Below are 24,573 nucleotides of genomic sequence, written 5' to 3' on the forward strand. Positions count from 1 at the left end.
TGTGCTGCGATTCATGGGGTCGCAAAGAGTCGGACACAAATGAGTGACTGAACTGAACCGAGCCGAACCATTCATTTCACAAATGAAGAAACTGCTGCCCAGAGAGGGAAAGACATTTGCCCCAGGCCACATGTTCCCTTAGAACCTGCTAGGACCCTGGCCTTCAGTGCCTCCTCCAGTGCTCTTTCTTGTATTCACAGTGTGATCTGCTTTGTGTGCTGCTGGTGTACCCCATGCCTCCTTGCTTTCAGTGCATCCTTGGAGAAAGCCAATTGTACCTTAGCAATGCTCTCAGGCCTTGACCCTACTCCAGCCAATGCCAACCTCAGCCAGCTCCAAAGGACAGGAAGAAATGTGGAAAACCCAACGTATTTGCCCCTCACTGTGTCGCTTATTCATGCATTCATTCACTTGCTCACTTGTTCATTTATCCAGCGCACACTTACAGGGTACCTATGTGCTTTGGTCACACAGTAGTGGAGGAGAGGATGGGGCTGAGGAGGTGGTACACCCCTAGGTGCAGCATCCTTTCACCATCACGTCCGTCAACCCACCTTCATCCACAGCAGATGAAATGTCCTTGCTCTCATGAGAGGCCAACCTATCCTCTTTGCTCTGTATCCTACCCCACTCATCTTTCCATGGACTGGGTCCTCATAATTTATCCCTTCTCTTCACTCTTTGTCAACATCTCCCTTTCCAATCCATCATTCCCCTAGCCAGCCAATAGGCTCTGCTATTTTCTCTTTCAGAAATCCTCTTCTTAGCCCACATTTCTCTGCAGCTCACAGCCCTTCTCTGATCCATGGTCTCTGCCCTCACCTCCTCATCCCCCCTCCAGTCAGGCCAACGCTGATCCCTTCAAATCCCTACAACCTCTACCCCGATCACTCCAAAGGTCACTTGGCTGACTCTGATTCAGTTCATCACTCCCTCCCTGCCTTTGGGTTTCATGGTGCCAATTCCCCTGGTTTGCCACCTAACCCACTGGCCTTTCCTGCTCTCTTGCCTTGTTGGTTCCTTCTCTGCTATATCTCTAAATGTTGAAGGACCCCAGAGCTTGGTTACATCCTCAACGTCTCGTTTCTCCTCCTTCCCTGCTGCTTCCCTGGCGCATGCCACTGTCATGCCCTGTATCAACCACTGCAATTGTCCCTCCCCTACCTGGTCTCTAGGTGTCCTCTTCTGACTGTCTACCATCTGATTTCCCAATGACCCCGGCAGGCTTAAACTTTGACCTCCCACCTCCCCCCCACTACCAATATCTCTTCATTCTGTAGTGCTTTTCCTACTCACTCCCTGTTCTCAGTTATACTCACACTCTTCCCATGTGTAATCATGCTACACTACTAGTGCCTACCTTGGGGCCTTTGCACTTGCTGTTCTTTTGGGCTGGAGAATGGTCTGCCCCAGTTTATCACTTGGCTGACCACTCTGAACACCTTCTCAGAGAGGCCTCTCCTGATCACCCAATCTAAAATAGTTATCTTTTCTCCCTGCAGCTCTTTATTACATCATCCCATTTTATTGTCTGAACCAGAGCTTATCGCTATCTGAAATTATCTTGTTGATTCATTCGTTGACTTGTTTACTATACTTTTTTCTCCACTGTTAGGCTGTAGGCTCCATAAACAAATGGACCTGGCTTGGTCACTGCATCCCATACCAGAGAATCTCAACTCCTATTTGTTAAGTGAAAACTAGTATATGGATGGGAGGATGCAAGGATGGTTGAAAGGATGGATGACAGAAGTATGGATAATGGATAAAAGAAAGGATAGACGTATGAAAAGGTGCACGGAAGGATGAATAGAGGGATAAAAGGTTGAATAGATGAACTAAAGGATGGATGGATGACGGAAGACAGATGAATAGATGGATGGGAGGAAGGATGGATGAAGAAAAGATGAATAGAGGGTTGAATTGATAGAAGAATGGATGAATGAATTGACGTATGGATGGATGAATGGAAAGATGGGTGAATAGGTGAATGGATGGATGCATGAATAGAAAAATGGGTAGATGGATGGAAGAAAGGATGGATAAAGGAAAGATGAATAGAGGGCTGAATGATAGAATGATGGAAGGATGGATAAGAATATGCATGGATATACGGGAAAATGTGTGAAAAGATGAATGTATGGAAAGATGGAGAGATAGATGGGTGTATCCATCTTTCGGAGTTGTTGTTCAGCTCCAAAACTGATAAGAGGGCCATTAACAGTATTAACAGGGCAGGAAGAGCAACAGCAACAATTAGAAGGGAAAACAGAAGATGAATAGACAAGAGAAATCTGTGCCCTGGTCTTACTCCTGTGTTGCCCTCTTATAGCCCGTGTCGTTACTTCTGATATGATGGGAGGCAGTGTGGTATAGCAGAAAGAATGCAAGATTTGAAAATCAAAAGAATAGTGTTTGAACAACCCAGCCACTTAGTATGATTATAATTATGATCCCCAAGCACACCACTTTGCTTTTCTAAGCTTGATTCCTTATCTACATAAACCTAAGATTATATCAATGCTCCAGTCTTATGGAGAGGATTCAATGAGAAATAAACTTATACCTATGAATGGCCGGGCACCCAGAAAATGCAAACAAATGATCTCCTCTGTCCTTCTACAACTGACTGAAGACTGTCACTGGCATGCCTTGCTGAGAGCATTTTGTATCTATCTAGAACACAGTAGGTGCTCAATGAAAGTTTGACTTTAATGGAAGAAATCCCCCTTCAATCAATCAGGAGATTGTAACCACTGGTAAGAAATGGACAAATAGTTTTCCACCAAAAAAATTCCTTAAGAATTCATTTGTACCACCGAGTTACTAGGAACCAAGGGATGCGTTTAAATAACATTGCATTTTCTAAAAACTGATTTGCGTGAAACTTACTGGGTGCCCATCCACCTTGCCAGGAAAACCCCCTCTTGGAATTCACTTATGGTCCACAGTGTACTTGTGTTATTATTATTTCTTTTTTCTGCAACACCCACTCAGGATGAGGTCTTTAGAGAAACAACCTGGGAGACTTTGATGAGAGGCCTGCACCTCCCAGCTACCTCACAGGTCACATTCTGGGCCCCAGGAACCCTGTGCCCTGGGCCTGCCCCCGGGAAATGATTCATAATTAAGAGAAAAGCCCTGGGCTTTCTGTCTCTTCCTCCTCCTCTAAGCAGGCGGCAGGGAAAGGTGGAGAGGTTGGAAGGGGGATGGGGGCACTGACTGGAGCCTGGGATTGTGATTGAGAGGCCCCATTATCCACACTCTTAAAAAAATAACCGAATCTTTTCCTTTTTTATCTTGACCAATCTCATTTCACGCTCCAAAAGAGGAAGGGAGGGAGGGAGGGAGTCTGGGGCCAGGAGGGAGAGAGGAGTCAGTATTCTGTATTTTCAACGCTGCATTAAGCACATCGCCACGGTAACCAGGCAGCAACAAGTGCCAGCTCAGCGGGTTCCCAGGGAGCCCAGAGCCTCCTTCCCTCCCTCCCTCCTCCATCCCCTCCCTCTGCCCAGGAGCGCCCAGCCCACCTGCCTCACACAGGGCGCCCACAGTGGGTGGCTGGTAAAGAATAACCCCTGCTGGCGGGGGAGGGGAAGCAGGCCTGGGTGAAGGCCTTGAGTCTCTGGAGTCAGAGGCAGGTAGGCTGGTGGGGAGAAGGGGGGTCACAGATGCCCTGATTCAGAGCCTCTTCCAGAAGCTCCAGGTCCTCAGACCTCTCTGGGCAGTGCAAAGGGCTCTGAAAGTGTCCGTTGCTCAGTCAGGTCTGACTCTTTGCAACCCTATGCACTGTAGTCCTCTAGGCTCCTCTGTCCATGGAATTCTCCAGGCAAGAATAGTGGAGTGGGTAGCCATTCCCTTCTCCATGTAGGGATTGAACCCAGGTCTCCTGCATTGCAGGCAGATTCTTTACCATCTGAGCCACCAGGGACCCTATGCGTATGGCTCCACCCTATCCATTCTGAGGTTCTTCCTGTAGGGTTCCTTAAAGTATGAGATGCACCCAGAGAAACTCCCACTGTTCTCACTTGTCCAGACCTTGATACCCAAGTCACTGCTGGGTGATGATCATCCTGTCAGACAAAGAGACCCCCAGGACTGCTGGGGAGGGTTCCAGGACTGTCCAAGTGACGATGGAGACATACTCCCTGCTCATCTCACACTCTAGCACCTTTGGAATGCTCAAGCCATGGGTCCTGACTGTGCCGGGTTGAATGAATGTGAGGTGTGAAGGATATTTCAATCATCTTCATCGCCATCACCACCAACCCCATTCACACCCGTATTTTTCAGAAAGGGTAAACCAGGATTCATCAGAGGTAAATAACTGGGAGACCACAGGGTGCTTAAGAGCTGGGCTTAGGTTTACCTCCATTGTCTAATGGCTTCCGGATGACTCTCTATGAAGGCTTACTGAATCACTGGGACAAACAGCAGAGCTCTGATTTGAATGTTAGTCTGTCTCAGCCTCTTCCTTTGCATCATGATGGGAAATAGGGAGCCTCTGGGAAGAAGCGGGTTGAGCTGGAGGGAGAGTTAAGGGACCAGGACTGTACTGGGGTCTTTTCTCCTGGTGTTAACAAGGAGCTGCATCCCTTGGTCCATCCTTCAGTGTCCAGAAAGTCTGTGCCTGGGGCACACCCTACCTCTTGTACCGTCTTGCTCCACCTGTGGCCACCACTTCCTCTTTACAATGTTTCCCCTCCTGCCCAGCCCCACCCCTTACCTGCCACCATGCCTGCGATGGCAGAAGAGGCATAGCTGCCCTGTCCACTGGTGGGGATGTGGGGTGGGTATCCAGGCAGTGTGGGGCCCACCATCTCTCGCCCTGAAAAAATACAGCAAAGCATTATCAGGCAGGCCACTGTGGGCTCCTGTACTTACTGTCTTGCTCCGCGGAGGCTCTGCAAGCCTGACCTCTGCCATTCCCACTCTCTCCCCAGCCATTCTCTGGGCTTACTTCCTCCCTCCCCTCTCCTTCTCTGAGCCCAAGCTCCTCTCTACTCAGTGGGCCCTCACCAGGCCACGGGCTCCACCATGTAGGGGAGGCCTGGCTATTACAGGCCTCTATTATTCCCTCTCCTCCAATGATTTTATTTACAAGAATCTCAGTCATCATCATGGTATTGGAGAGAGGCTGGGGGCTATGTCTCCTAGGTCTTTGTGGTCCCCTGTGGCATTCGCATAGCAGCGAGCACAGTGGGCCGAAATAAACACATTAGAGGCCACTGGCCACTGGCCACCCTTTCAGCCCCAGCTCCCAGGAGAACCAAGGTCAAGGCCCTGTGAAAGGATGGCAAAGGGGTGGCTGGTTGGCCCATCACTGTCCTTTCCTGGACCTGTGGCAGACATTGTTAATCAAGCACCACACTCTTTGCCTCTGAGCCAGAATGGGGTTTCTGCTCCTCAACCTGGCCTTGCAGGTAGATATAACATATCAGAGCTGCAAGGGACATGAAACATGTTGCCTATTCCTGACCTGGAAAGGAGATGTGGGTTGACAGGCAGTGTTTACACAAGCCTGTGAACCACTGACATCTATCCATGCCATTCCTGAAAAGAACTATTTTCAGCCAAACAGACAAGTATCCCTCTCTTTGTTTATCTATAATTTGTGGGAAATATTCCGGCCTTGGTGACATGGAGGCTGCTCCGTGAAGTTCTGATGTTCTGGCTCTGCCTCTCCTCTCCTTCAGGTAGTCAAGCCTTCCCATTCTGGAGACCCCATTTAACCTGGTGATTTCTCTCCATCCACACCACGTACCAACAACCACAATCCTCCCCCGACCCGTGTCCCTTCTTTTCATGGCCCCTGTCTGGAAGGCCCACAGGATCCTCCCTCACCCAAGGATTCCTGACCAGGTTAAAAGACATCCCAATCTGCCTGGATATGAATACTGTCCCAGCATGTATACAAAGAACGCACATTTCACTCTCTTCCCTCTCAAAACACCCCATTTGATGATGAAGTCATCTGGTTGTCTGAGTTTTTGGTGATGTTTATGAGGTAGATAGGAGGTTTCCCAACCTCATCCCCGTTGACACTTGGGGCCAGATAATTCTCCGTGACGGGGGGTGGGGTGGGGGGAGGCTGTCTTGTGCATTACAGGATGTTGGACAGCATCCCTGGGGTCTACCCTCTAGATGCCAGTAAGTTCCCACCCAGTGCAACAACCCGGAATGTCTCCAGATATTGTCACATGACCCCAGGGTGGCAAAATCACCTCTGAATGAGAACCACTGGATTAGATTGTCACCATTTTATCAAAATGCCTTTACCTCTTTCCACCCTGGGGGCTGCCTTTTCTCCTAGGACCCACATGGATTCCCTGTGAGCCTCTGTCAACCAGGTTACCAAGTCCACCCCACCATGGCACTGTTTGCCCAATTTTCCCTCCATCAACCCCCCACCCCCACCCCTGGGGTCCTTCTTGTGTCAGACCCTCTAGGGGGTGCCTAGCAACAGTGGAAGAGAAGGTACCTCTCACAGAACCCTGTAGGTTGTCAATACAGCAGTAACTGCCTCCTGAAGACAATTCATTCATTTGACAAATATTGATTAATCCTGATATCCTGGGCACTTTAAGAAGCACTTGGGGATACAGCAGTAAGCAAGAATGTAAATGAGCAAGGCTAGGCACTAAGTCAAGGGAGGGTGGACTGGGAGGGGTACTGGAGCCAAGCCTGGGGGGCTCAACAGACGAGACCAGGCCTCCTGGACTTCCACCCTTCCTCTAGGGGGAAGGGTCCAGAAATCAGAGGACTTCGGTCCTCATTCTGCTTCTACAACTAATTTTCCAAGTGCCCTTAGACCAGCCACCTACATGCCCTAAGCCTCAGCTTCTTCACATGTAAAATGAGAAAAAATAAATAAATAAATAAATGAAAGTAGCCATACACACCTTATTACTATTACCATCATGTTATCAGCATCATTCAGAGTCAACAGTTTCATGCCACAGGAGCACACTGATTCATGCAATGGACACATTCTATAAGTTATTACATGCCAAGGGGAAACCTTACAGAATAAATCCTATTGGAAAGAGCTATTGGTGTTCATGGTTCAAAGCTGTGTGAATGTTTTGGTAAAAATGGACACTACCCCTTAAGTTCCTAATTTGTTTGGAGCATACTGCCTGGCAGTGGTTGGTGCTGGACCAAACAGAGTGGAACCCACTGGAATTTGACAGATGTGTTCAGTTGACACAGGCCTGAACAAACGAGGGCTTGGCAACACAGGTGATAGAAGGGGAACTTCAGTATAATGAGAAGGACAGGGGGACACAGGTAGAAAATTGGATCTTTCTTCAGAAAAGACTGCAGTACGATCAGCTCTCAGACTCAGCCCCTTCGACTCTTGGATGAAGCCCCTGGTACTAGAGCCCATGAGAGGCAAGGAGTGGCGTGAAGTCCCTGTGGGCAGATCCAGGACAGAGGGCGGACGTGACGTGAGTAGGAGAGTGACGGAAGAGGCCTGGAGCCTTTCCCCTTTCCTATTCCCTCGCGACTCCCGAGAGATGGACAGACATCTAGGTCTAGACTATGGCCAGGGAGGACAGCATCTAACTTCCCTGGCCTGCATCTTCTCATCTCTCTTATGAAGAGCTCAGTTAGATGACAGATTGTACACTGGGTTCACCTACATCAATACTTGACTGATTGGGAGGGGGCCTCCTGTTGCACTGCTGAGAAGGATTCTGAGGCTGCATCTATGTCTGCTGTGACTGGGGTTGGGGGTAAGTATTGGCTCTCAGACCACCTATTAGCTATTGTTGGCCTAGGTGCTCTCTGGGGCTCCTGTGGTCCCACATCTCCCCTTCTCATGTTACTCTCATCTTGTCCTTTTCCATCACCAGGTCCTGCTGCTTCTTAAGCTCTACAGCTCAGGGGGACAGAGCACCAGGACACAAGCTCTCCTTAAGCCATGATTTAATTTAGTCACAGTTGCCCCCCTCAGTCCCATCCCACAAGAACTAGCCCCTAAAATGCTCTTGGAAATTGAATTTCATCAGCTTTACTCCCTTGTATTCTGCGATTTTTAATCTTCATTTCTTCTCAGTCACCTAATTTTCTGCCAGTGGGACAGAGGTGTCTGAGTCAGATGCTGGAGCGTCAACTCCTGGAGGCTTCCTCCCCTGAAACTTGGCCCCCTTGAAAAGCCGGCTGAGACTGTCTTCAGGACACCCTTCACCCTCAACTTTTCCGTTAGTCCCCAGGAAAGAGTGAAAGTGTTAGTGGCTCAGTCATGTCTGACTCTTTGGGATCCCATGGACTGTAGCCCACCAGGCTCCTCTGTCCATGGGATTTCCCAGGCAGGAATACTGGAGAGGGTTGCCATTCCCTTCTCCAGGGGATCTTTCCAACCCAGTGTTTGAACCTGTGTCTCCTGCATTGCAGGCAGATTCTTTACCACTAGTGCTACCTGGGAAGCTCCAGGACTCTGCTTCAATTCCTTAAATATTCGGTTTCTTTCCCCAAAGCCAAGAACTTTACAACCTTCTTAGGAATGAAACTACAGAAGCCATGAGGTGGAGGCATGCCTTCACAGCCTATTTTCTGGACTTAATTGATTTTTAAGGCTCTTCACCATAAGCTTATCTTTGGTTTGTAATTCCATCTCTTCTGCACTCAAATATATTTTCAAAATAGTTCTATTTTTAAGAAGCGGATGTAGGACTTCCCTGGTGGTCCAGTGGATACGAATTTACCTGCCAATACAGGGGACATGGGTTCAATCCCTGGTCTGGGAAGATTCCACATATCTTGGAGCAACTAAGCATGTGCACCACAACTACTGAGCCTATGTTCTAGGGCGAGCAAGCTGCAGCTGCTGAAGCCTGTGTGCCTACAGCTCCACAACAAGAGAAGCCACCGCAAGGAGAAGCCCGCGCATCCAACTAGAGAGTAGTCCCCACTCTCCCCAACTAGAGAAATAAAAGTGGTAACACACTACTGTAGCACAGCAACAAAGATCCTGCACAGCCACACAAAGTAAAATAAATTATATATATATATATGGATACATATGAAAAGAAGCTGATGTAGACAAAGCTGCATATTAAAGGAAGTCAGGTTCTGCAAGAAAACACTAGCACCACAGAAATGCTGGTAAATATCCTACGTATCGATAGAGGCCAGCATCAGAAAACCAGGACTTGGGGGAATTCTGAGGGTAGAGGTGATTTCAGACCATTTATCGGCTCCTTTGATGTCCGCCCTCTATGTGACCTCTTTTCAACTCCTTATCTCGCTCTGATAGCAAGGAGAATTTATGGCAATCCAGAAATCTCTTTGGCAGGATTAAATATAATTTTGCACAGAAGGATGGAGGCGGGTAACGGACTCTTTGATGATAAAGCCAAAGTCAGGGCTTCCTCAACAGCTGAGCTGGAGTCAGCCGGGGAACAGACAGGACAAGGACAGCATCAATATTGCTCTCGGTCAGTGTGCTGGGACGCTAGACAGGGGCATCTGGGAGGAGCTTTTAGGGGCAATCTTCCTGCCTCCCAAACCCTGAGATTTTTTTCTTTTTTTGCTGATTAGGGAGAAGCTGAGACCCAGAAAAAAACATCCTTAACATTGCATTAGCAGAGGCTGGGCTGGGGAGAACGTGACCTGGTGGTGACTCTGAGGCAGGCAAAGACCTGGTGGGAGGCGGTAGGCAGGGTCCAGTCCATAGGTAGCTACTCAGAGAAGGAGAGCTGGGGAGGGCGTTCAGATAGGTGATGATTATGGAATGAAAATTTACCTAGTCCTTCATCCTCTCCCCTGTCTGAAGCATCATTACCTTGCATTAATTTGGTCTTGGCTTTCTTTTTATTCTTCCAAATCAATCCCTCGCTCCCTTGCATAGGTTTCCAGCCCCCAGACTCTTGATATCATTCCCTTCCTTTTTTTTTTTTTGGCCATGGTGCCCATGGCTTATGGGGTCTTAGTTTCCTGACCAGGGATTCAACCTGGGCCCACAGCAGTGAAATCGTGGAGTCCTAATCACTGGATCTTCAAGAAGTCTCAAATTATTCCCTTCCTAATCTGGTTTCTTCCTACCCCGTCTCCCCAGTCTGCTCACTCCGGCTTAGCCACGTGGTAGGCATTTAGGTCCAATCTTGATTGGAGGTTGCAAGGGGACAGTCTTTCAGGAGCTCCAGGCCACCACCTGGGCTCAGCATGGACACCAGCCATCCTGAACCCCTGTGCTGAGTCACAGGGCAGGCCCAGTTCTGTGGACTGTGGCCTTGACTTGCCTCCTGCTCTTAGTAACCATCTAGACCAAGCCTCTCCAAGCCTGGGCCCTGCTTGCTCTTCCCAGAGCCTCTGCCTCTGTGCTGCCTCTTCCACCCTCAGGCTGGGCTCCACAGCCTTCACGGGGATCACACCCTGCACATCAGCCTCACCAGAGTCTGCCTCTGGGGGGCCCCCGCCTGAATGACCACTGTGTGTCTGCTGCCTGCTGCTTTGCCCCATGCAGGGATGACCTCCCAGTCCTGCATGGACAACGGACACAGGACATGTCCGTTAAACTAAGAGCTCGTAGAAGTTGGAAGCATGATCCTTGATTTGATCGCATGTTGTCTGGAGGTGCCTGAAGCCCTTAAGGGAGGGGAGAAAGTAGAGGAGGGGGTTGAGGGTAGGTTCTCTGCACTGGGCTGTTTCAACCACACTTCACACCAATGCCCAGGTCTGTGCTCTGACCTATCTGCTTCCCACTGCCCTGGGTCCTTCTTGCTCCTCTCTGGCTGATCCTGCCCAGCCTCTTCACAATTCCCAGTAAGTGAAGAACTGCTCCCCGACACCACACGCTTCACCCACACCATCATCCCTTACCTGCCTCTTCTCGGCCCTCCTGGCCATCGCCCACCAGATACACAGGCAGGCAGTGGTGCCCAGTGAGTGGGCCCCACCCCACCACACATTGCATTTAAGTCTCTCTGACTTTCCCCCTCCTCTCTCCCCTCCTAACCCTGTCCCATTTTCTCCGGCTGACATCACTTCACTCAGCTCACAGCCTTTTCTTCTTTAATCACTTTGGTCAAAACAAATGACCCATCTCCGCTGACTTCACCCTCTTTTGAAATTCTGCACTGAGTCAACACTTTCCTCCTTGCTTCAGATCCTTCCTCACTGCCTCTCTGCCCACACGCTGGGCTTCCTTTATGAACCCTCTACCTCTGTGCCCACCTCCTCTAAGAGGTCCTCCTTCATTAGACATGGGGATGCACAGAGTGGGGAAAAAAGTCCTAGGTGCCAGACAGACATAAAATGTAGAGACAGTTATAATGAAGGGTCAATGGACTTGAATAAGATGACCTTGAGTTCCCTCTGGGTGGACAGAGGTCTGGTTCTTATGACGCAGTGATTTTCAAGTGCAAGGGCTTTCCCTGGGCAGAGCCCCTACTTTAGACAGAGCAGCTCTTCATTTGTCTGGTCTGGATACCTGACTTCTGTCAAACTTTTCATTTCAAGAGAGTGTTGTGAGGCCTGGCAAGCTTGAAAACCACTGGTCCAGAAGGGCTGGCCCACTCCTGGTTTCTTCCCTGGGTCCTGGTTCAATGCCTTGGACCCACTTCTGAAATAGTCTCATCTCTGTGGCCGCCTTTCAAATATCTGAAGACTGTTATGGACCTCTGTTCCCTCCCTCACTCCACCTCTAGCCTTCTCCCTGCCTAGCCAAACACCTCTGACTTTTTCAGCCACTGCTCAGACTTTGCCTGGACAGGCCAGTGTCCTTCTGCCAGGGAGACTCAGCTCTGCTGGGATCTGATCCACAGGGCGCACACAGGCTGACATGTCACCATGTTCCTATTCAGGGATTTTGGCCGGGTCTTTCTCTCTGGGCCTGTTGCCCATCAGTATAAGGAGAGATTTGAACTAAATGTCCCTAAGGTGCTTCCAGCCTTGAGTTGGATGAGGGTCTTGATGAAAAGTCCCTGTTTTCCTATCTCTTGGGTTGGTGAGTCACTCTGCCTGAGTGTCCTCCAAGAGAGACACTTAAGCTAGGGACACAAGAGTTACACTATGGAGACACAATTGGGACTGACCCTCCATCCTTAGAAATTTGATCCAGAATTTGGCCCCCAAAGCCAATGCCATTCTCTCTCCAGAGTTTTCTTTTTCTCTTCTTTTGCATTTTTTTTCACCCAGACCAAGGGTTTGGGGCTTTACTGAAGTCTGGCTCCTGGTCTTAGGGTTCTGGCATTTTCATGGGGCTTTGGGGCAAGGTTTTGGAAATCCACCAGGCACCCCCACTTCCAAGAACCCCCAGAGTGCCTGCCCCTCCCACGGCCTGACTCTGCAGGCATAGAGGACAGCATCTTGGCGCCTCCAAAAGCGGCCGGAGGAATGAGGGAAGAGGATGACGGTGGAGAGGACTCGGGGGGGAGTAGGGGCTAGACCCAAAGTAGGGAACTGGCGGCCGGCCGTGAGGACTCCCCCTCCCGCCCCCCGCGATGGCTGTACGGCCCGGGACCTCCCTGTCGTACCTGAGAGGAGGGCCTGGCCCGTGAACTGCCCGTACACGGAGGCAGCATGGGGAAAGGCATTGAAGGGCGGGACCGAGGCACCGGCTGGGACCCCGGAGCCGACTTGCTGCAGATCCAAAAAGGCGGAGCTAGATAAAGAGGAAGGGGTGGAGCTAGAACTGGACACCTCGGGGGTTTCCTGCTTTATGGCGAAGGGTGAATGAGGATCTGCCGGAGGGAGGGAGACAACAAGGAGAGAGGGGTGTGAGATGATGGGGCGGGAACATGCACAAACCAAGCCATGAGATGCGGGAGGGGCAGGGCGGCGAGGCGCGGGCGGGCTCCTCCCTGAGGCGGGGCGTGGGGAGTGGGCGGGGCTACGCGGTGTCACTCAGGGGAGGAGGTGAGAGGGCACTTCTGCCTCCCTGCTGTGCCTCTGTGAGTGTAGACGCAGGTTGCGTGTGCCCCGCGCTGGAGGGCAGGCGGAGAAAGGGCCGAGGACAGAAGGCTAGATCCTCTCGACCCGCCTGCTGACCGGCCAGCAGAGTTCCCCTCTCCTCTCCAGGCCCAGGGCCCTAACACCTTCCTCCTCTCCACCAGCCAGCTCTGCCCGCCAGCCGGCCCCCGCATGGCCCAGGAGATTCTGGGCTTCGTACCTGCCACCACGGGGTAGGTCTGATGAGTCGAGAGGTTGCGCCCCAAGGGTGTATTGGAGGGGGTCAGGGTGGCCTTCCCGTCGTCCAGGGCGCTGTTGAGCAAGGGCAGCGGGTAAAGACCCTGGGGAACAAGAAGAAGTGAGCGCACAGAGGCTGTGGGCGGCAGGCTCTCCTTTTAAAGCCCCCCCACCCTACCCCCGCCAGCCGGCTCCCCCTAGAAAATACCCGCTTCCTCTGTCCCCTCTCCCCGCTCAGTCGCTCAGTCTTGACTCCACTTAGTCTGTTTAATCAGTTCTTATTCTCTGACTGACAGCCCTTCTGTTTTTCTCCCAGTTCTAGGGGCAGAACTCGCCCTCCGACAGCTCTGGAATTCAAGGCTGGCTGGTGGCAACGGCGCCAGACACAGAAGAGAGTGGGTCCTTCTAAGGACCACACCCTGGCTGGATGCGGGGCTCCTTCCGGGTTTCCTCACCCTTTCTGGGCCCACGGAGGGCAAGATGCAGGGCTGGGGCAGTTAGCACGTGGGACTGTTCAGGGTGCTTTCCTCCTTTCATTAAAATATTCTCCAGATGGGCAATGGAGGCACAGGGCTGGTCAAGACACTTCTCACACTCCCACAGGTCACACTCCCCTGGTCTGACTCCAGGACCTATGTTCTCAACCACTGCTCTGTGGTGGATAATATCATAACATCTTACATGTAAAGAGAGCAGGCATTAGATGTTGCCTGTGTTATCCTGATCCATTTCTCCCAACAGCCTTGTGATGTAGGCAAGCAATATTATGTCTGAGATGCTGAGAGCCTGAAGACCAGAGAGGTGAATGTCCTAGGTGAGTATGAAGTGGAGTCTAAATCTGATCCTGACCGCTGTGCTCTCTCCTTCAGTAAAAGGACAGATCTGACACCTAAGCAAAACAGGTAGACTTCTTCCCTCTCTCTCCATGTCCAAGCAAATACAAATGTGCACATTCAGCTTGAAGATGATATTTGTGGTTACTTTTGTTTAAAAATTATCAAGTGCCCCCAGGGGTTTTCTTTGTGAACCTCATTTTAGACATCACTGAGCCTCCCCTGACATGAGTGGGCCATCTCCTCCAGTGCTTCTTCCAAGAAGAACTTGTTCAATTAAAGGCAAGGGTACATCACCCCTCATCATGATACCCTCCCATGAGCCCATGAAATAGCACACACCTCTGCTCCCCACATGCAGATCACACATGTCACCAATGTGCTCTGTGAACCAGTGTGCAAAAACTGAAACCAAGGCTTGTGCTCCGTGGTTATATAACAGCTCTCTAAAGGCAATCACTTTCAACGATTTGAGCTGGGTTCTCCAAGGAGCCACAGCAGTTTCTGGTTGCATGCCAGGGACTTATGGAAGTTGCAGTCAACTCTGGAGACCACAAGGGCACCATTATCCTGTAGCAGCAATTACTGACTAAATGGCACTCTGGTTCTACACCTTCTGAGGGAGCTTCCTGCTTCTAGGCAGGGTAGAGTTACTTAGAGCCTGGTTTCACGAAATTGAACAAAATGCCTGATTTCTAGAAAGTGTAAGAAAAGTTTAAAATGTTTTGTGGACATGTTGATCTGATACAAAATACCTCCTCAAAACCCTGGTGATGTTAGTTACTCAGTCATGTCTGACACTCTGCGACCCTATGGACTGTAGCTCACCAGGCTCTCTGAGCATGGAATTCTCCAGGCAAGAATACTGGAGTTGGCTGCCCTTCCCTTCTCCAGGGGCTCTTCCCGACGCAGGGATTGAACCCAAGTCTCCTGTATTGCAGACAGATTCTTTGCCATCTGAGCCACCAGGGAGGTGAAAGTCGCTCAGTTGTGTCTGACTCTTTATGACCCTTCAGGCCAGAGTACTGGAGTGGGTAGTCGTTGCTCTCTTCTCCAGGGGATATTCCCAACTCAGGGATCGAACCCAGGTCTCCCACATTGCAGGCAGATTCTTTACCAGCTGAGGCACAAGGGAAGAGAGCCACCAGGGAAGCCCCACCTCAAAATCCTATAGCTCTCCAAAATCTAACAATTCAGTGAAAAACAAACAAACCTATAAATCAGACATTTCAGTAATGTTACCCTAAATGCCTTAAACATATCAAGGATGATTGGATTTCTTATTGGGGTGGGACTTGAATTGGGGTGCAAAGGGCACAATTCCTCAGGACTTGGACAAGTTTGAACTCTTAGCTTTAGTCTCCTTGACCTCTCTGAGTCTTGGTTTTCTCACCTGGGTAACAGGGATAATAGATCTTCTTTACAAGGCTGATGCAAGGATTAAAGGAGATTTTATATACCTACATTAAACACCTAGCACAAAATGCTCAGTAACAAACATGTTCAATAAATAGCTACTTTAGAGTTATGTGAAGGGTCACAAGCTGCCCAGTTCTTGAGGCTCTGTCATCATAATATTCACATTGTGTTGATCTGTTCTTGATACACTTGTGAAATAGAGGAACAAGAGCTTTTCAGACTCCTAACTGTGCCTGGTAGTAAAATAGCAACCAGAAATGAGCCCACAGAAATGTTTATGTTGAATGCTTTGCCTTTCGTTGATTTTACAGAAAAGATGGCCGTGCTTTTGCCCCATCCTGAGGCCAGGTGTGAGGACCCGTGCTTCTCTCTCAGCTCCCCAGACCAGAGGCCCTTTCCCTGCCCAGCAAGAGGACACTGGGGTGTTCCTTTGGCAGCAATGGCAGCTGTGGGAAAGGCAAAGAGCCCCAGGCACAGGCTAGGTCCTCCCTGTCCTTCCACATCGAGCAGGGGAATGAATGAGGGAGGGAGTAATTAGCTGAGCGAGGCACTGAATCAGTAATGAACATGACTGAACCTCCATCTCCTCAACAGTAGGATGAAGGAGTAGAGTAGTTGTGTGGTTTTTAAGTTCTCTTTTTCCAGTCTTCAAATAAGAACTCGCATAGGAGCACCATATTTAAAACAGGTGACAGTGGACCAGTCTGAATGAAACCAGGGCCTGTAGGTCTGAGGTCTACGAACTTTCACTCCTGTCAGCCCTCTCCACCCTCCTTGGCCCTAGTCCTCTCCAGGCAGATGGAAAGACGGGACTGAATGGGCCCTGCGGGCCCTCTGGCTCAAGACTCTCCATTGGCATGATCCCCTATGTATGGATGTCAGTTTGGAGTAGGGTCTTGGGACTCCTTATAATCAAGCAAGGTCCCTCAGAGGGGTAAGGGAGCTCATGAATGGTTCTGCACAACCCAGTGGGTCTCAGCAGCAAGGTTTCTCTACCAGGACACTGAGTTGTGTGGGGTCCATGTCTCACAGCAGGTTCCTGGCAGACCTACTGCTGTGGCCCCATTCCCCTCCTGCCCAGTCAACCCCGGCCTGGGGAGCCATGTGCTGACTCGTGGCTGATCGCCCTGCCCTCTCCCCAGGTCTGCTGACAGCCAGCCTTCTCTGAAGCCCTCCTGGTTGCCACAGCCGAGGCTGATAAAATCGCTGACGCAGATTGCCTGCCCAGCTGCGTTGTTGGCAAGGGCCCAGCCACCCAGCCGGTCACTGGCAGTGGTTCAGCCGGCGACTGGCATCGTCACCATTGTCCTGCTCAGATCTTAAAGCTACACGGGCTTACCTCACTCCTGGCTCAGATGACACCTTGAGCTGAGAGGAGTGAGCAGACACTGCTCTAGAGAAAATCCTCAGCTGATTGATGGTGTTGGTTTGGGGGATGGGGAAGTCACTGAGACTGTGGTGTTGACAGAAGATAATTAACAGAGGTGCAGTCATTTTTTGGCTTCTGGAGACACTTTGGACATCTCTGCCAGTCTTTCATAGAAGCCAGCCTCTGATAAGCCATTTCACCTGTCCTGAACACTGGGAATAAAACTTTGCTTGTAGCTTGCATTTCTCGGGTTGCATTTCTCATTGCATTTACTCTGCTGCTGCTGCTGAGTCACTTCAGTCGTGTCTGACTCTGTGCTACCCCAGAGATGGCAGCCCACCAGGCTCCCCCGTCCCTGGGATTCTCCAGGCAAGAACACTGGAATGGGTTGCCATTTCCTTCTCCAATGCATGAAAGTGAAAAGTGAAAGTGAAATCGCTCAGTCGTGTCTGACTCCTAGCGACCCCATGGACTGCAGCCCACCAGGCTCCTGCGTCCATGGGATTTGCCAGGCAAGAGTACTGGAGTGGGGCACCAGTGCCTTCTCCGCGCATTTACTCGTCTACCTTTATTAAGCATCTGTTAGAGGGGCACAATGGGAGATGCTGGAGGTAAAAAGGATGCCTTGAGATGCTGCCCTGTGCTCAAGAAATGTGCTGTATCTTGACATCTCTGTCCGCTAGGCAGTGACGCTACCCCATGAGTTCTGGGGAGTGGCCCCTCCCACCCCAGACATGCAGAAGTCTGGGAGAGTGAAAATGAAGCGTGTCTGAGGGGCAGGGAAGAATTCATGGACCAGGTGAGGCTTGAGCTGAGTCATACTAGCCGAGCAGTACTTTTCCAGGCAGAGAAGTGGGAGGAAGGCATTCAGCGAGGCGGGCACACCGTGTGCCAGGGCAGAGAGGTGTGAATGAGAGGAGTGTGGGCATGGCAGGCACAGGGGTGGGGAGGCGTGAGTGGCTCGAGGCGGGGCTGGAGGTGTCGGTGGAGGTCACGCTGTAAAGGCCGGAGCTGCAACTTTATTGCTGTAGGACCTGACCCTGCTATCTGGGGGAGACACTGTGGCAGGGGGATGGCACGGTTGGTTGCATTGCTCTAAGCTCAGAGGCTACAGGTGAGGGAAGGCAGGGGACTGGAAGGATGAGCAGGAAGATGCTGCTAGTGTCTGGTGAAATAATGCCCATGATGGCCTTGGAGCTGCTGGAAGCACGTGCCCTGGGCCCATCAAGCAACTTCTAGATGCTTTTAGAATTGCCAGTTGATTAGGGAGCTTTCAGAGACCATGTCTTGCTCTGCCCTCCCTCCCACCTGTCTGCTCACCTCCCATGCCCGGCTGGCCCCTCACCTGCTCGCCTTTGGTGTGGCTGGGGGAGGCGTAGGCCTCCGGGTAGTGCTGCCGATCAAAGGAGCATTCAAGCGACTCGAGGTGGTGCTGGCTGAAGGTGTCCGTGCGGAGGTGTTTGCGGGGCCCGCTGCTGCTGCTCTGGGAGTCAATGCTCAGCCGGCAGCTGTCCTGGTCACCTGGCAGGCATCCCCCAGCAGGGAGAAAGCTTTCAGGGGGCTTGTCGACCCATCGCCCAGGCCAGAGGGCCAGAGTGGGGAAGCAGACTCACTTGGGAAGAGGGAAGAGCAAGACTTCCGGGTGGCTTAGAGGCAATCCACAAAGTCCTGGGCCTAAGGGGGTCTCTGTCTCATCAGTAGTAGTAGTGTTAGTCACTCAGTCATGTCTGACTCTTTGTGACCCAGTGGACTGTAGCCCTCCGGGCTCCTCTGTTCATGGGATTCTCCAGGCAAAAATAATGAAGTGGGTAGCTATGCCCTCCTCCAGGGGATCTTCCTGACCCAGGGATCAAACCCGTGTCTTCTGCATTGCAGGTGGATTTTTTACCACCTGAGCCACCAGAGAAGCCCTGTCTGAGCAGTTACCCTCCTGCACCCCCAACCTACCCTCTCGTCCCCCCAACACTCACTGTCATCCATCTTCCTCTTGCTGTCGCTGCCAGGCTGGGCGATCCCCAGGAGCCCATTGATGGAGTAAGTAGAACCCAGAGAGTCCGACTGCGGAGATTCTGGGGGCGTCACAGCTGAGCTGGGGACTGCAGTGGGGCAAGACAGAGGGTCAGGATGTGGGCCTGACACCCCTCAGAGCCCCTGCCACCACCACAGAAGAGTCAGGGGCCCTGCATACTGGTGCCAGGGTTCTGGCCTGCGTTGTTTCCAGCCCTCAACATTTCAGAAAATCTTCCCTGGGATTCCAGCCAGGTTTGGGCTCAGTTCGAACACATGGGTGTGTCTGTGTGGACATGTTTGTGTGCAACTCTGTGTGTGTACTTGGATGGGAGTGTGTATGCAAGGGGCTGATTGTGACTGTGGGACCCTCGGCACTCACTCAGCGTGTGTCCTGGGCTCAGGGACTTGGTGGCCACGCAGCTGTCCATGGGAAGGTTGAATGGCTGCTGCACTTTAGTCCGGATGATTCTGTAAGGAAGAGAAGAAAGGCTCTTATAGCAGGAGACAGGGCTTCTGGCTGCCTCAGCTCCATCCACCTTTTAGAGATCCCACTTGAGTATCTATAGACACCTCAAACTCAGCCCATTCTTTTAGCTGCTAAATTTCATCCGACTCTTTGCAACCCCGTGGACTGTAGCCCACCAGGCTCCTCTGTCCATGGGATTTTCCAAGCAAGAATACTACAGTGAGTTGCCATTTCCTCCTCCGGGGATCTTCCAGACGCAGGGATCGAACTTGAGTCTCCTGCATTGCAAGCAGATTCTTTACCCACTGAGCCATCCGGGAAGCCCCGAACTCAACCTGTCCACACTCAAACCCATGACCTTACTCCTCACGCCTGGTCCTTCCCACCGTTCCCGTTCCATGATTAGCCCACCGGTCACTCAAGGCAGAAATACAGGCGGGGCTCGGTATCTGCCTCCCTCCCTCCTCCACTGAGCTGTCATCAGGTTTGGCAGATTTGACCTCTTGTCTCTCTTCAGCTTTGATCCCTCTCTGCATCTCACTGCCCCCACTAAACTCTACCTCCAGGGTCACTCACTGGCCCTCTCCTATCTGCTCCTGACCCTTTCTAATCTTTTCTTTCTATTGCAGCCAGACTGGACTTTCTGAAATGCAAGTCAGCCTCATGGTTAACATCTCATGTGCAGGTTCTTGCCATTGCTTATCGGTGAGAGGTAAGAACACATAGCATGACACCCGGCCTCTGAGGGGCAAACAGCCTTTACTCACATCTCCACCTCGGTCTACCTCTGTGCTCCCCTTCCCTTTACCTGCTGGCTTTCTTTTCAGCTTTTCGTTTCTTTTTCTTTTGGCCATGCGGCTTGTGGGATCTTAGTTTCCCAACCAGGGATCGAACTCAGGCCCTCAGAAGTGAAAGTGCAGAGTCTTAACCACGGGACTTCCCTCTTTCAGCTTCTTGTATAAGATCTTATTAGCCACAGGGCCCTTGCATGTGCTATCTCAAGCTCCTTTCACCTAGGTAACTCTTATTTGTTATTTCTTACTTGGGACATCTTTTCATAACCTCCCTAAACCAAGCCACCTGACACCAGCTCGATGCCCTCGTATTTTTCTCCCTAGCCAGACTTAGAACTGCATTTTTGCAGTTGTTTGTGTGGACGTCAATTAGGACTTGATTAGTGTCTGTTTTCCCACTGGACTGTAAGTGTCACACAGACAAGGCTTGTGCATCCTCAGGGTGTACATGTGTGCTAAGTCATTTCAGTCGTGTCCGACTCTTTGCAACCCAATGGACTGGATGTTCCTCTGTCCATGGGAGTTCCAGCTAAGAGCACTGGAGTGGGTTGCCATTTCCTACTCCAGCCTTAGGGCCTACACGTGAGTAAATTATGTGTGAATGAATGAGTGAGTGAATAACTGACTGAGGTGGTGACTGAATGACTGAATGGCTAAGCAAATGAGTGGATGCTTGAATGAGGTCCAGGTTAGGGGTCTTGTGTCTCATGCAGGAAAGGCTCGATTCAAGAAGAAGTTTCTTTTATTGAATGAAAGAGGATGTGGTATGTGGGGAAGGAAACTGCAGGGAGTCCAGCCCTGGGGAGGGGGGTAGGTTGAGGTGGGAGTGGGGATGCTATAGAGGGGTGGTACCTACCCTGGGCCCAGGGCACTTCCAGCCTGACTTTTCAGCATGCACTGCCCTCCAAGGTTCTGTTCCACTCAAGTCAGGTCTCCATCATGATTCCCCCAAAGCCCAGGGACCCCAGTCCCCGGCTGCGGTGTCCCTCTCACCTGTTGATGGAGCTGACACTGGGCACAGTGTCATTGTCACAGACACCCTCGGCCAGGAGCCGGTCCCGAATCTCCCAGGCGAACATGGTTGGGTTCTGCCGCTTGTAGTCCCCGATCTTCTCCACCACCTTGGGGGTGGCCACCTTAGGCTTTGAGCCCCCTATCACTCCAGGCCGGATGCTGCCAGTCTCGTAGTACCTACTCCAATAGAGAACCCCAAAGAAGTACCCAGTAAGCAGGTGGGGATCTTTGGGCAGCAAATTAGCCAAAGACTCTCGTTCCCCTCTGAGGCTTCTTGGGGAAGGGCCTGAGGGGGTGAATGGTGACCCCCAAGGCTGGTCTCTGGCACCACGATCCTGTCACTGCCTGTTTCCCTTGCACGGGTAGGTTTATGCTGCTGCTGAACCAGAACGCTCTTCAAAAGGCCTCACCCGGGGATGCCTGGTTTCTCTCTTTCCTGTCATCCCTCTGGCCAGTCTCCTGCACCTGAACACCTTCAGGAAGCACCTTATGGAGCACAAAAGATCTCCCTTCTAAGGAAGGACATTTTGAGTGTGCTCTGTGTGTATACACAGGCTCAAGGTGGTGGCCGTGTGCTCCATCCAGTTTTCCTTGGCTGAAGCATGACTGACTGTTCTCGACCATCCTGGTTCTACTCCTCCTTCCCCAGAAAGCCAGCTGGGGTCATTGGGCCCTCTGCCCTGACTTTCTGGTTTCACCTTTGTTCTCCATAAAACCCCTCCAACCCCCCTCCACCCCACCCCACAGCCCCGGCCACTGGTTTTCCACCCGGTTACATGGTTCAGGTTGAAGCTGGTCCTCATGGACTCTGGAACACCAGCCTGGCTTGGAGCCCTGGCCATGTCCAGCTCCTTAAGCTAAGCCAGCTCTCTTGGGGTCTCCCCACACCCCATCCCCCATCCCCCAACCAGCTGCTTAGGCAGATCAGTGACCTGTGTCAGGATAGCCTACCTCTCCTCCTTGGGGGAAACTCTGGCCTCTTCAGCCATGAAATAAAACCTGGCTCCTTAATACTTCCTTTAGGGTGTCATCATCCACTAGCACTCAGCTCCTCTTGGGGTGCGGCAACCCACCTGGGAAACCCCTCTCCTGACCCCAGGAGACCTGGGGACCACACTTTTCCCTGATGACTTCCGCCAGGGAGGCAGGGCTTCCCACATTCAATTATAAGCCTTGACCTCTTTGAACCAGAGTTCCTCCTGAATCTCACTTATGGGTTGGGTAAGGGAGACACTGAACTGACACAAAGCCCAGAATACCCCACGCATGGGCACTTCCACTGGAAGTGGTCCTCCAGGCTGGACTACGCTTTGCTGCTCCTGGTCCCTCCTGAACCTTTAGGTTAATAGCTCTTAACTCTGGCTGCAGAAAATTAGAATCTTAGGGCTTAACACTATGCCCAAACTTGGGCTCATTCCCCTAAAGTTTTGCCTTAACTGGTGTGGGCCGGAGCTTAGACATCCAGTTCTTTTCTAATTTAAGATTCCCCAGGTGACTCCACTGTGCGGCCAGGGTTGTGAACTGCTGATTCGGAGTTAGCGTTCGTAAGCGTCACCTGGTCATCTCATAAAAATCACAGTGCCCTGATCTGGCTCCCAGAGAGGGTGCTGCCATGGGCCTGGTCGGGGGCTTAGGATCTGCATTTCATCAAAACACCCCAGTGCTTCTGTTGCAAGTGCTCTGGGAGTTACAGTTTGAGAAGCACAAACTCAGACACTCCTCGTGCTGGAGCGAGACCTTAGGAGCCACCTCTGATTGCGTGTCCCCTCCCTGTTGTTGCTGTTCAGTCGCTCAGTCATGTCCGACTCTTTGCGACTCCAAGGACTGCAGCATGCCAGGCTTCCCTGTCCTTCACCACCTCTCGGAGTTTGTTCAAACTCAAGTCCATCCCTTGGTCTCAGCAGAGGGGAAGCCTTTTGGGAAGATTCTTCTGCTTTAGGAACAAAGAAGCGCATAGAAAACAGGACATGGGGCAGACGAGCAGCAGATGGGCGAGGCCCGCACATCCTGTTCAGACCCTGGGACCCAGGCCAGACACCAGAGTGGACCCGAGTCCCTGGGAGGGAAGGGGGTGGGGGTAAATTTTGTGCTTACCTGCCAAGGATCTTGCTGACACAGCCATGGCTGACACGGAGCTGGCGGGAGATGTCGCAAGGCCTCACGCCCTGGTGGGCTAGGTCCACGATGCGCTGACGCACCACTTCAGGCAGGGGTCTGCCATTCACAAAGGCCCCTCCCAGCTGGTTCAGCCCTCCGTGGCCTGAAAGACAGTAATCCGGGGGGACTGCTGTCAGGGCCACCAGGCAGAGAATCAGCCAGCATGTGGGCCTTGGCTGATGAGAGCCCCTAAACTTGAGCTCTGTTGGTCACACCCCCTGGGGCTCTGCTTCCCGCCTCTGAGTAGGGGCTAGCTCAGGGTGGCAGGGGCAGGGATGTATGATGCCACAGAGGGGCATATTCCACTCTGGGGACCTTTTGTGTCTGCTTAGCATCCTCTCGTGGGCTCCCCAGAGGGCTCAACAGATAAAGAATCCACCTGCGATGAGGAGACACAGGAGACACAGGTTCAGTCTCTGGATCAGGGAGATCCTCTGGAAGAGGAAATGGCAACCCCCTCCAGTATTCTTGCCTGGAGAAGTCCGTGGACAGAGGAGCCTGGCAGGCTACAGTCCATGGGGTTGCAGAGTCAGACATGACAGAGTACACACACACAGTCTCCTTTCAGACCCCCAGCACCTCACTCCAAATAACAATCCCATCACCTTCCTCTACCCTCTGGAAAGTATCTGAAGAGTTGAGGATTCAGATTGTCTTCCTACTCTGATGCTGAACTGTGTAATCTTGGGGAAGTCTCCATGTTTTCTCTGTGTCTCTGTTCACCTCTAAAATGAGGGCATGGGACAAAGAAATCAGTGGTATTTAAGTGTGTTGTCCTCATTCTTCTTTTGAACTATAGAGCAAGATTTTTTTAAGCACAGAGACAATGAGAAACCCAGACTCAAAAGAATAAAAGCAGAGCTTCTCTGGCTCAGCTAGGACAGAGTGGGCCTTGTCCTTGGGCTCCCAACTTGAGCTCTGTTCAGAGCACTGAGAGGCAGGCAGAGACCTCACTGGCCCATGTTCTGGGGCTTCCAGGACTGACGTGCCAGGCAGTGGGCAGTGGCACAGAACGTGGACACACCGTGATGTGCCCCTGTCTCCTTAGCTGCCTTCCTGACTTGGCCTCTACCCTCCAGCCCCAGCGTGTGTTTCATTCTGAGCCCATCCACCTATTCTCAACACATATTTCTTGAGTACCGACTACATGGCAGGCACTGTACCAGGCCCTCCCAATGTTGAGTTGGATAAGGTAGGTATGATTCCTGTACTTGCCTCATGGGGTTCAAATGAAGAGTTAGACCAGCTGGTGGCCATATGGCCACATCTGGGACACCAGAAAGGGACCTGAGCCAGCACTGGGACTCGGACATGAAAGGGGTTATGGGAACCCCTGGAGGGGACCAAGCCCAGGCTCAGGGGACCAGAGAAAGGTTC

The 24,573-nt window shown here is 51.6% G+C and overlaps 1 protein-coding gene across 1 annotated transcript in view; it reads right to left on the bottom strand.

The window, feature by feature from the left end:
- The window catches only part of PAX8 (paired box 8), a 42,460-nt gene that overhangs the window by 4,458 nt on the left and 13,429 nt on the right, over window positions 1-24,573 (bottom strand). The window contains exons 2-9 of the mRNA XM_052648247.1: window positions 23,134-23,299; window positions 21,019-21,216; window positions 19,145-19,233; window positions 18,726-18,851; window positions 18,101-18,276; window positions 13,118-13,238; window positions 12,483-12,689; window positions 4,727-4,828 (exon numbers count right to left, since the gene is read on the bottom strand). Coding sequence (XP_052504207.1) covers window positions 4,727-4,828; window positions 12,483-12,689; window positions 13,118-13,238; window positions 18,101-18,276; window positions 18,726-18,851; window positions 19,145-19,233; window positions 21,019-21,216; window positions 23,134-23,299 — 1,185 coding nt within the window. The remainder of the gene's footprint in view (window positions 1-4,726; window positions 4,829-12,482; window positions 12,690-13,117; window positions 13,239-18,100; window positions 18,277-18,725; window positions 18,852-19,144; window positions 19,234-21,018; window positions 21,217-23,133; window positions 23,300-24,573) is intronic.

Source organism: Budorcas taxicolor, chromosome 11, assembly GCF_023091745.1.
Source record: "Budorcas taxicolor isolate Tak-1 chromosome 11, Takin1.1, whole genome shotgun sequence".
In the NCBI taxonomy this organism is placed as follows: domain Eukaryota; kingdom Metazoa; phylum Chordata; class Mammalia; order Artiodactyla; family Bovidae; genus Budorcas; species Budorcas taxicolor.